Here is a 13,884-nt window from a genome sequence, read left to right as displayed (position 1 = left end):
ATCGATCTGCGCAATTGGGAACCGATGACATGTGTCAACCAAGTCAGAGAGCCTGACCACCCGATCCCGTTAGTCGCCTCTTACGACAAGAAAGTCGCCTTTTTTATGGCAAGCACATGGGTTGCTGAAGACCTATTCTACCCCGGATCTTCACGGGTCCCAAACACCAACTAGGATTTAGATACACAGATGCGTGAATAAACTCAACAACAAAAAAAAAAACAACATCACAAGGCAAATGTGCTAGGCACTTTACTTCACCGAATAGTGCAGCATTACATGCAATCTGTTGGTGTGTGAATAATCATTTTACCTCCTTTTCACAAATAAAATGTAATGGAATGTCACATTGGTAATCATTCCAAACATATTTTCCTTCGGATTTCACCAGTTCCAGACAGTGTTCTTGACCACGCGAATTACCAGGACTTCTCCAGGACCAGTTTGTGAAAGACATGCGACGTTGGCCTTCCCACAGCCATCTCCCCCTCTATGTTCAGGTCAGTGGCACCAAGCCAGTACCCTGGAGCTGCAAAAGGCAACAGCTAATGTAATCCAATATCAATACGAAGAAATAGGTGGTTTAAATCATTATTAAACCTTTGGCAGTGGTATGCTCAGCAACATCGAAAACATGACACTGATAAAATTCGACAGTTTTTTTCTGTTTCTTGTTTAATTAAATAAATTTACAAGTGTATTAAGCAGTTGTAATTAGTGTGAATGTTTCAATTTCGTGGCACCCGTGAAGAGCCACCTCCTCGTGGTTGGTGCTGGGTAACGCTAAGAGCTCTTCAACCTCCCGTGTGGACCCGGGGGTATATTTGGTCCACCAACTTGTTTGCCGTGGGTTGCGCCCCTGTGTCGGTTGAGGAAGGGAGTCTCTCCCAGAGGCGTGAAATGGTGCGTTGGTGAACATTCATGCGTCGGGCACCTGCACATTGAGACTGGCCAGCTTCAAGCAAACCAATGGCGATATGATGGTTGGCTTCACTTAGACGTGGCATTTTGCGTTCGTCAACAATATTCCAAATGCAGTGAATAATCGACAGACAGCGATCAACCTTTTATACCCATCATTGAGACTTTCTGATTGATCCCCAACTTCCACGTGCATTGCATGTGAATTGTGTATCCTGTGACACTACACGCCGAAATTGAAAATCATGCTGTTACATACGGGTATTTTACGGATGGTGCGTTTTGTTGTGATGTTTCATTGCTACATGAAATTTGCTATTTCATGATGCGTTTCTTTTTTGGGAGTGTATATATCATGACGAATATCATTCACTTGATAAAGTGACCATCTGTAATTCATGATTATATTTCTTGTGCACATCATCTATTTCCATACCACTATACGCAACATGTCACACAAGCAACCATATCCATTGTCAAAACATCCACCTGGCTTCCTTTGTATAAGTTCTAATTAAATCCTTGTATGCCACCTAACTGGCTTCCAATCAACTTTCTCAATCTCCCATGTACATCAACCTCATTTATTGTATAAACAAACCAGGGCTCCAGATAATTGTTCAACATCAGGAGTACGTACACCTTATTTGTTCAGTACTGATTGTTGGAAAACCTTAAGTGTATATTTACAGTACTGAATGCAAGTTAATGGACTATCAGTAATCTTGTGTTTCGTTTCACATATGTACCACAACATTGCTACTCTAAACAGGTCAATAAACATCAAAACAATACTTTTTTTTCAGATAAATACGTCTGTAAATGATTCTCTAAGACCGTACACCATTGCTGTGGTGCGTATCTGCTACGTTTTCGTGCATATTTTTTACCCGTACATACGCCGATATGGCCCTTAATCTGGAGCCCTGCAAGCCATCCCCGATCTATTCTAATAACAACTGATGTATGTATTTTCTCTATTTATTTCCCATGTATGCTTGACAAATACATTAAAATCTATGTCAAAACGTCTCCTTTCAAAGCATAGTTGTATATCCATAAAAAGTGTCATTATTCGTCATAAACTCAACTTCAAAAATGCCCATCAAAGAAGGCACAATGTCAAAATGAAATCTCACCTGTACCATGACGGAGAGCATAACCCTTCAGGAACGAATCTTCATCTCTGTTTTCTATCGTCACAAGGTGGCTCTCCAAGTATCGACAGTAGGACTGAAAAGTACACTCCATTATCCAAACAGAAAACAGGTGAAGCAGTTCAACTCCGCAGTGACAACTAATTCTGTTACATCACAATTCTAGCCTGACTATTTACAGGTGGCAAGAATGTTTCAACGTTTGGTCATGCTAGTTACTTGACACTGAAGTACGATGCCGTGTTTCAAGGTTCCAATTCCTTTAAGTGTATGTTTAGATGTGAAAAGAAAACCATGCCAAAAACACTTACAACTGCTTCAGGAAACGAACTTTTCACGTTCGACAACCAGTAGCAGGACTTTGTGTGTTGATAAAATCCCAGCGGGCATCCTGATAACAAAGAAGTACATGTTTTGAAACAGAAACATTGGTGTTTTGTGTCTGATGCAGGACAGCTTTCTCTCATGAAGTTCCTTGTATGTAATAACAAAGAATTGAACCCTTTGAGGTTTTAGGTTTATTTACGAATGGATGAAAACATATGCCAGAAAACACTTTCCATGTGTAAAAAATAGAACTTTGACAGTAGATTGTACGATTCGGACTATGTCATAATCATCTCTGAATCAGCAGACCTAGTGAGTGAGTGAGTTTAGTTTTATTCCAGCTATATGTCGGCGGTCTGTAAATAATCGAGTCTGGATCAGACAATCCAGTGATGAACAGCGTGAGCATCGATCTGCGCAATTGGGAACCGCTGACATGTGTCAACCAAGTTCAACCAAGTCAATGAGCCTGACCACTCGATCCCGTTAGCCGCCTTTTACGACAAGCATAGTCGCCTTTTATGACAAGAATGGGTTGCTGAAGACCTATTCTACCCCGGATCTTCACGGGTCAGCAGACCTAATGACACCGGGAACGTATTGCGGGGGATAGTATAGGACCTAATGTGGTTCCCTAATGCGTCAGGTTTGGATGTATGCCAAATAGCATTTAGGATGTCCTACTTGCAACTTCTGACCAAGATTCATATTTTATTACTCGCCCGTGGAAGATACTGCAGTGTAATATTTTTACCGGGATATTACACTAGTGTAATACCGCTAGACGTATGACGTTATAATGGTTTACAGTTATGACGTCGCAATGCTAATACCTCTGTCACAGTGGTATTAGACCTTGCTTGACTACCGGAAAGCTGAGAGTCATCACACCTTAGGTAGTTTCTATCAGTTTATGGGGCAGTGGGGTATCCTGATGGTTAAAGCGTTCTCTCGTCACGCTGAAGACCCGGGTTCAATTCCCCACATGGGCACAATATGTGAAGCCCATTTCTGGTATCCCCCACCGTGATATTGCTTGAATATTGCTAAAAGCGGCGTAAAATCATACTCATTCACTCACTCTATCAATTTATGTTGGAGAGTAATAGACAGAATACTAAACTCGCTTCCGTGAAATACCATTTTCATTAAACTCGTGAAAGATTTAGTATCAAACTCGCTTTCCATTAACTCGTTTAAGAAAAATGGTATTACACTGAAGGTCGGTTAGTATCCTCTATACATTCCCATTATTGTAATTTTTTCAGCAGAAAGATCAATGACGATCACTTCCTAATAATGCCTTGGTCAGGAGGTTTGGGAAAACATATTTTCCATATTTTGTCTTTAATCTTGCTACCTTGATTGTCAAGGCTCATTTTCAGAGCTGGCTGATAATGTACTAATACTTGTGGAAGGTTTTTTAATTAAATAGTCTGGCAGTGACTGTAATACACTCAACGTGGATGTCATGGTCATTGAGAATTTACGTGGTTACGATATATATTGATAGTGTATGTTATTAAGAAAATAGTTACCTGCATACGCAGTGGCCACAAGGCAGAGCAGGGCAGACAGGACCTCGACGTGCATGACAGTTGACTTCAACTCAGCAGCACAAAACGCCGTGTGTGCAGGAGGACTGACAACTCAGCTCTTATGTCTTGCTACAGATGCTGGTAGGTCCGGAACAAATGCAGCTGTTGAAGAAACGTGCACGAAGCTCGCGTGATATTTGAAATATCTATTGTAGGAAAGTGACAGCAATCGCAACGTAATCTAAGTGGAGAAGAGATTTCATGATGTGCAGCGTATGGAGTTCTCACTGTGAGTGCACCAACACCGTGATACCGAGAGGAAAGTGCTGAACTGGTAGATTCTTATCACGTCGCTCGTGTTTGTCAAAATCAATGTTGATGGTCTCAGTAAAACCGACATGTCTGTGTCTCCATAGTAAATCAAGTTCTGTATCAGTCTTCATCACCATTTCTCTGCTGTCACTTTTAGTTCACTTACTCAGAACAACTGGTCATCTTAGGGATGTGTCATTTTCTTGATTGGTATGTCAAGACAAACAAATAAGAACAACTGGAGTTTGATATAAGCATTACATGTAGTATTACCTGCACATAAGTTCTCATTCATTTTCTTATCATAATCGTTATTCTTGATCCCATTATTTTTACATCAATGTTACCCCCATGTATTGCTTTAAGCCGACAACAAGAGAATGAAAAGACTGACAGAAGCTCAACGACACAACGCTATCGGCCGTTTAAAAAGACGAACTGCGCAGCATGATGTGGCAAGGCACTGCAGCGTGTCCAGTCAGACCATCTCTAACCTATGGACCCGATACAAAAATACTTGGGGTGTTGATGACAGACCCAGGTCAGGTCGACTAGAGTTACCACCGCCGCCCAGCATCGCCACATCCAGTTAAAATAGTTTCGTTCAAACACCACGCCCTCGTCATCCACTATCCCTACACTGCGCCGAATCTTCGACCAGACAGTGCGCAGTTGGCTGTGGAACGCCAGACTTTTTGCCAGAAGACCAGTTCAACGTCACGTCGTCTCCAACATCAACGTCAATGGGGTTGATCTTTGGAGCATGACAATGCTCGACCTCACGTTGCACATGTTTGACAGGTCTTCCTCCAGCAATGTTCAATTGTTACTTTGGCCTTCTCGATCACCGGATTTGTAACCCTTTGAACATCTATGGGATACTCTTGATCGACGCTTGCGCCAGCGTAATCCGCCACCTCAGACACTACAAGAATTGCACACAGCACTTCAGCAAGAGTCAAAACATTCCTCAAGACAGCATTAGGCATCTCCTGTCTTCTATGGGTCACCGCTGCCAAGCTGTTATCTATGCTCATGGTGGTCACACCAGATACTGACATTTTACTCTGACCAAGTGGCTTTAATATCCCTCTGTGGTTTTACCCAAAACTTTCTGGTTAATCATGTTTTGGAAATTTGTAAAGTGATGATTCTACTGTAACTGAGCAATGATGTCATGTTTGAATCTGTTATATGCACTTATTAAGTAAACCCCAAAACACCATGTCAAGTTTCTTTCTTTGAAGAGTATATTTCCTATCATGATTTGTAAAATATCGATGAATTTAGACATGCATTTCGGTTCTTTTGTGCAAAGTTTTTACAAAACTTATGTACATTTTGGCTTTGAAATTGGAGGCTGCATCATTGAACCAAGCAAAGAAGCACGAAATCTGGGATTTGTATTTGACTCATCCATGAATGCAGAGTCCCATGTAAACAAAGTATGCAGACATGCATATTTTAACATCGGAAACATTGCCCAAATACGTCGATTTGTAAATCTAAAGACCGTGACATCTCTTGTTCAGTGCTGTGTTGTGTCCCATTTAGATTACTGCAATGCTCTTTAATTGGACTACCAAAACAATTGATTGCAAAGCTGCAGCGCGTTTAGAATTGTGCAGCTAGACTTGTGACAAAGACAAAGAAAGACAGCCACTTTTCTCCAGTGTTAGAGAAACTTCATTGGTTGAAGGTGGCAGACAGAATCACTTATAAAGTGCTCCTGTTATCCTTCAAAGCAAGGACAGGCCTATCCCCTGTGTATCTCCAGGAACTACTCCAGGAATACAAGCCAGCCAGCTGGTCTCTTAGATCCATGGGACAAAGCATGCTGTGTGTTCAACACGCAAGGACCACCACCTTTGGAGATCGATCCTTCTCCAGAGCAGCTCCACGACTCTGGAATGATCTGCCAATAAAACTGAGACTTATAAATAACTTGGCCACTTTTAAAACCAATCTCAAGACCCACCTTTTCTCAAAGACATATGCCTAGACCGAGTGGACCTTGCTGATACATGTGACACGCATCCTCTCAAAGCGCTTTTGAGCAGTTATACTGACTGGATTCTTGCGCTATATAAGTTCTTAGTTGATGATGATGATGATGATGATGATGATGATGATGATTGATAATATATGGCGAATTAGATGCTTGATTGGCATTTTAGAAGATGATATTTGATGAACATAGAGATTTTTCTGGGTTACATCTAGACTAAAAAGAAGATGTAACCCAGAAAAAATCTCTATGTTCATTGATAATATAGTTTTGGAATATACAATAATCTGGTTGAGAGAAGATCTTCACGTCAAAAGATGTAATGAAAGTCATCTCCCATTACATTTTGGTTGCACAGTTTACATGAATGATCTCCCCTCGCAATGCCCTGCCACCAGATAAGTTATGATTTGAAGTGCGGAATCTTAGAATAGGGATAGAGACAGATATAGGTAATAGTAAGTATTGTTCAAATTGTATTGATTTTATTAAAATGTTAATGTTGCCCTCAGAGATAGATTCAATGTTTTCTCTCCATTTTTGGTAGAACTGTAACAGTTGTGAATGCATTTGTCCCGCTCTAGGGACTAGCCAGAGAGTAGAATAAGGGGAGAGATCAGCAAATATTTCACTTAATCCGATATTGTTTAGCATGGTTTGAATAAAGCGTATCCAGGGATACCCATGTATACACTGTTGATGTTTGGTCAAAATACAGTTATAAACGATTTGACAGTTTTAAGTTTTCGGTACAGGTGTAAGTAAGTTTATGCCAAAATGATAACATGCACTGGAATATATATATACATGTATATGAAGTGGGGTTCTACCCAGTTCACCATACATCATAAAATTTGGTGTAGATTTACGGAGTCCAGAAATTTTAAATGTAGAGTTTCAATCAGGTTTAAGTTTTCTTATCTTCAGATTTCTGAACCGCGCGTTAAAATTGGTAGAATCGTCGAAACAAACGCAGATAAGAGACACTCAGGTGGTAAATTTATACTGCATGATCCCCTAAGTAAACTGTACATAGCCTGTGTTGTGTTTTCAACAATGGATTTAATATATGTAACCTTCATTCTATTTCGATGAGGTTTTATGCCTAGATAAATATATGTATCAACTATTCCAACATTACCATGTCTTCGGTTAAAGAACAGTTTAGTTTTATTCGCTTAGACTTTAGTCTTAGTAATACTGTATTGTAATTTCCATAGTCAACCGTAGTTTTCAAATGCGCCAAGTGATTTCTGTAAATCACGTGGTTGTCTTGGCGGACAAAACTGTATTATTAGCATACATGAGTAAAAGTAATTTCATCCACACCAGTACTTCTTGATCACGTGTGGAATCAACACTGATGTCTTTCAATCCATTTTCTTATAGATACCTTTCGAGGTCATTACGGTAAATTGAAAACAGAAGGGATGAATAATATTCCCCCTGTCTGACACAGGTATTGCATCTGAAGTAATCGGATTTTTCGTTGCTAATTTCAACAACTGATTTTATATTGCTGCACATAATTTTAACAAATTCATAATATCTCCCAGAGATACCAGATTTTAGTAATTTTGTCCACAAACCATTTCTCCAGACTGTGTCTAAGGCGTTTGTGAAATCTACAAAAGCGTAATATAATTTTCTTTTTCTAAGGATCAAACTAGTAGTTAGCATTTGAAGAACACAACTATTATCTGAGGTTGAGAAATACTTTCTTAAAACAACCTGAGTTTAGGTTAAGATATTGTTTTTAAGAAACATTGTTTGTCTAGCATTTAGGAAATGTGTAAATAGCTTGCCAATACAAGTTACTAAAGTTATTGCCCTATACAGTATGACCAGAAATTATTGAGAATTTTAGGAATATGTTTAATTGGATTTCTAATATAAATTACCTTGACCAGCTGTCAAGTGCTTGGTTTCATTCAAGAGAGACAACTCCGTTAATCCTTTTTCATTAGTTTGTGAAGAGTTATCCCCCTTTGTTTACTTGCTAGCAGACGACATTTTCAGTGATCCTCAGTATGGATGATTTAGAGAAAAGAAGTTGATTTTAGATTATTATAACAAGGACATCACATCAGCTAAAGTGCTTTCAAGTAGAACAAGCCTTTCTTTGTCCACTGTTTATCGTGTTGAAAAATATTGCAAATGAATATGGCATTGACGCGAGGGAGGCACAGGTAGGCCCAGAAAAGTGACTGTCGGTGACAGGAGGCGGCTTGGTATTCTTGTTTCTAAAAACAAACGAAGGAGTTAAGAAAACTTAAGGCTGGATATGATTGATAGAGGAACTGTGGCTGTCTGTAAGGGGACAATTAGAACTGAGCTGAATGCAATGGGTTGGCCGAAAAGAAGAGGAATTCTATTACCGATCATGAAACCTGAACAAAAGGAGCGAAGGTTGAACTTGTGCTTACAGGATGGAAAGTTTAGCTGGGACAGTGTGATTTTCTCAGATGAAAGTTCTGTGTGGCTGTTTCCTAATACATTGAAATCCTAGACCAAACAAACTGAAAAACCTATGTATCAGCGCCCAAACTACAGTCCGAAATTTAACGTGTGAGGTGGCATATCTGTGTTAGGGGCAACGCCCCTCTGTGTATTTAAAGGGAATATGAACAGTGAGCGGTACACAGATATTCTCGAGGGACATTTACTTCCATCTGCTCACATGTTCCTGGAAATGTTTGGATTTTCCAGCAGGACAACGATCCAAAACATCGTTCAAAGCATTCACAGACCAGGTTTCGGACCCAAAATATAACATTATTAGATTGGCCATTCTATAGCCCTAACCTAAATCCAATGGAAAAGGTTTGGGGACTTATGAAGGAAAGTGTCAGTAAGAAACATCGGACAAATATTGCTGAAATGAAAGAAGAGGTGGTCCGATATTGGGACAGCATGGACCAGGACTTTCTAATTTCTGTCATCAGTAGTATGCTGCGCCGCATTGAAGCCTGCATTAATGCCCATGGTGACTTGACAAAATACTAACTGTTCACCTGTTTTTGAATCTGGAGTTATTTTCTGCTAATATTCACATTTAATACATAAATTCTCAATAATTTCTGGTTCTACTGTATGAGTTTGGATCAAGCCTATCGCCTTTATTTTTATAGATAGGTTTCACACTTCCGATCAGCCAAGTATCTGGGATATTATCTGGGATATTATCAGATGAGAATATAAGGTTAAAGAACTGTATATGGAGGTAAATGATTTGCACTGTCAATGGTATAATCATTTACAGCACAATCTATTCCAGCCGCTTTGTTTCGCTTTAATTGTCTTAACTGTACACATTCGCTACATGACTAATAATCACCACATGACAGTCACTGACCTCTTACATTCTCTCAACACCACATTCACACACCTCTGGCATTCTCTCAACACACATTCACGAACCTCTGACATTGTCTCGCCACACATTCACACACCTCTGACATTCTCTCGCCACACATTCACATCCCTCTTACATTCTCTAAACGACACAGTCACACACCTCTAACATTCTCTCAACACCACATTCACACACCTCTGACATTCTCTCAACACACATTCACACACCTCTGACATTCTCTCGCCACACATTCACACACCTCTGACATTCTCTCGACACACATTCATACCCCTCTTACATTCTCTAAACGACACAGTCACACACCTCTAACATTCTCTCAACACCACATTCACACACCTCTTATATTCTCTCAACACCACATTCACACCATTCTTACATTCTCTCATCACCACATTCGCATCCCTCTAACATTCTCTCATCACCACATTCACATCCCTCTTACATTCTCGTCACACATTCACATCCCTCTTACATTCGTTCAACACCACAGTCACATCCCTCTGACATTCTCGCAACACATTCACATCCCCCTTACATTCTCTCAACACCACAGTCACACCCCTCTTACATTCTTGCCAAACCATCACATCCCTCTGACATTCTCTCAACACACATTCACACACCTCTGACATTCTCTCGCCACACATTCACACACCTCTGACATTCTCTCGCCACACATTCATACCCCTCTTACATTCTCTAAACGACACAGTCACACACCTCTAACATTCTCTCAACACCACATTCACACACCTCTTATATTCTCTCAACACCACATTCACACCATTCTTACATTCTCTCATCACCACATTCGCATCCCTCTAACATTCTCTCATCACCACATTCACATCCCTCTTACATTATCGCCGCACATTCACATCCCTCTTACATTCGCTCAACACCACAGTCACATCCCTCGTACATTCTCGCCACACATTCACATCCCTCTTACATTCTCGCCACACATTCACATCCCTCGTACATTTGCTCAACAACACATTCACATCCCTCTTACATTCTCACCACACATTCACATCCCTCTTACATTCTCTCAACACTACATTCACACACCTCTTACATTATCGCCGCACATTCACATCCTTCTTACATTCGCTCAACACCACAGTCACATCCCTGTTACATTCACGCCACACATTCACATCCCTCTTACATTTTCTCAACACCACATTCACACACCTCTCACATGTTCTCAACACCACATTCACATCCCTCTTACATTCTCTCATCACCACATTCACAGACCTCTTATATTCTATCAACACCATATTCACATCCCTCTTACATTCTCTCATCACCACATTCACATCCCTCTTATATTCTCTCAACACCACATTCACATCCCTCGTACATTCTTTCAACACCACATTCACATCCCTCTTACATTATCGCTGCAAATTCACGTCCTCTTTACATTCGCTCAACACCACAGTCACATCCTCTTACATTCTCGCCACATTCATCCTCTGACATTCTCTAAACGACACAGTCACACACTTCTTGCTACATTCCCTTTCTAAACACCACATTCACACACTCTTACATTCTTCAACACCACATTCACACATCTTATATTCTCTCAACACCACATTCACACCTTTCTTACATTCTCTCATCACATTCTGCATCCTCTAACATTCTCTCATCACCACATTCACATCCCTCTTACATTCTTACCACACATTCACATCACTCTTACATTCGCTCAACATCACAGTCAGATCCCTCTCACATTCTCGCAACACATTCACATCCCCCTTACATTCTCTCAACACCACAGTCACACCCCTCTTCCATTCTTGCCATACCATCACATCCTCTTTATTCCTCAACCATCATTCACATCCCTCTATAATCTCAAGCCACATTCACATCCCTCTTACATTCGCTCAACACCACAGTCACATCCCTCTTACATTCTGCCACACATTCACATCCCTCGTACATTCCCTCAACACCACATTCACATCCCTCTTACATTCTCGCCATACATTCACATCCCTCTTACATTCGCTCAACACCACAGTCACATCCCTCTTACATTCTCGCCACACATTCACATCCCTCTTATATTCCTCTCAACACCACATTCACACACTCTTCATGTTCTCAACACCACATTCACATCCTTCTTACATTCTCAACTCCACATCTCACACACCTCTTATATTCTATCAACACCACATTCTACATCCTTTGGATATTCTCTTTCACCACATTCACATCCTCTCTACATTCTCTCAACACCATATTCACATCCTCTTACATTCTTTTTTCAACACCACATTCACATCCTCTTGCCATCAGCCACATTCACATCCTCTTATCTGCTCAACACCACAGTCACACTTTTACATTCTCTGCCACATTCTACATCCTTTATCATTCTATCCATTTTCACATCCTTTGTACATTTGTCATAACACAGTTACATCCTCTCTTACATTCTCACATTTATTTCACATCCTCTTATTTCCTCAACACCACATTCACCATCCTTCTTACATTATCGCTGCATTCACATCCTCTTACATTCTGCTCATCACCACATCTCACATCCTCTTATTATCGCCACATTCACATCCCTCGTATCTGCTCAACACAACAGTCACATCCCTCTTACATTATCGCCACATTCACATCCCTCTTACATTCTCTCAACACCACAGTCACATTCCTTCTATTTTCAAGCACTTTAACATCCTTCTATATTCTCTTTCTCAACACCACATTCACACACCTCTCACATTCTCAACACCACATCACATCCCTCTTACATCCTTCTCAACACCACATTCACACACGTCTTATATTCTATCAACACCACATTCACATCCCTCTTAAATTCTCTCTTATCACCATCTTCACATCCTCTTCTTATCTCTCACACCACAGTCACATCCATCTTATTCTCTTCAACACCACAGCCACATCCATCTTTATTTCCTCGCCACACATTTACATCCCCATACACTCTCTCTCAACACCACAAGTCTCATCCTCTTACATTCTTGCCACACATTCACACCTTTTCTTACATTTCAAGTACACATTCACATCCTTCTACATTCTCAAGCTACACCACATTCACATCCTCTCTTACATTCTCTCAACACCACAGTCACATCCTCTTATACATTCTCAACACCATAGTCACATCCACCTTACATTTTTGCAACACTCACATCCTCTTTAGATTCTCGCAGCACCACAGTCACATCCCTCTTTACATTTTTTGCCACATTCCATCCACTCTTACATTCTTCGTCACAGATTCACATCCTCTTACATCTTCGCTACACCACATCTACATCCCTCTTACATCTCTTCAACACCACAGTCACATCCTCTTACATTCTCTCAACACCATAGTCACATCCACCTTACATTTTGCAACACTCACATCCCCTTTTAGATTCTCGCAGCACCACAGTCACATCCCTCTTATTTTTTGCCACACATTCACATCCTCTTACATTCTCGTCACAGATCCACATCCTCTTATTCTCTCAACAACACAGTCACATCCTCTTCTTACATTCCCCGCAGCCCATTCACATCCCTCTTATTCTTCTTAACACCACAGTCACATCCTCCTACATTCTTTCCACACATTCACATCCTCTTTACATTTCTCTCAACACCACATTCACACCCTCTTTTATGTTCTCTCAACACCACATTCACATCCCTCTTTATATTCTCTAACTCACATTCACACACCTCTTATATTTCCATCAACACCACATTCATATCCTTCTTATCATTCTCTCTCATCACCATCATCTCACATCCCTCTTTTCATTCTTAACACTATTCCACATCCATCCTCTACATTCTTTCAACACTCACATCCACATCCTTTCTTATTATTATCGCTGCAAATTCACATCCTCTTACATTCGCTCAACACCACAGTCACACTCTCTTATATTCTCGCTGCATTCACATCCTCTATCATTCTTTGCCACACATTCACATCCCTCAACATTTGTTTTAACAACACAGTCACATCCTTTTACATTCTTTTACATTCTACATCCTCTATATTCCTCAACACCACATTCACATCCTTCTACATTATCGCTGCACATTCACATCCTTTCTATTTGCCTCACACCACATTCATCATCCCTTCACATTATCGCCACATTCACATCCTCGTACATTCTGCTCAACACAACAGTCACATCCCTCTTACATTATCGCCACATTCACATCCCTCTT

At 40.5% G+C, this 13,884-nt stretch overlaps 1 protein-coding gene across 1 annotated transcript; it reads right to left on the bottom strand.

The window, feature by feature from the left end:
* Positions 1–235: 235 nt before the first annotated feature.
* LOC124292401 (perlucin-like) lies at positions 236–4,027 on the bottom strand. The gene is given in 5 exon segments (XM_046729483.1): positions 236–487; positions 489–529; positions 2,061–2,154; positions 2,390–2,469; positions 3,944–4,027. Coding segments are annotated over 5 exon segments (453 nt in total). The 5' UTR covers positions 3,999–4,027; the 3' UTR covers positions 236–304.
* Between the last annotated feature and the right edge of the window lie 9,857 nt (positions 4,028–13,884).

This window comes from Haliotis rubra, unplaced genomic scaffold (assembly GCF_003918875.1).
Source record: "Haliotis rubra isolate DU_JTF1 unplaced genomic scaffold, ASM391887v1 Scf516, whole genome shotgun sequence".
Classification (NCBI taxonomy): Eukaryota; Metazoa; Mollusca; class Gastropoda; order Lepetellida; family Haliotidae; genus Haliotis; species Haliotis rubra.
Note: the sequence above shows the minus strand (reverse complement) of the source record. Positions and strands in the feature narration are given on the sequence as shown.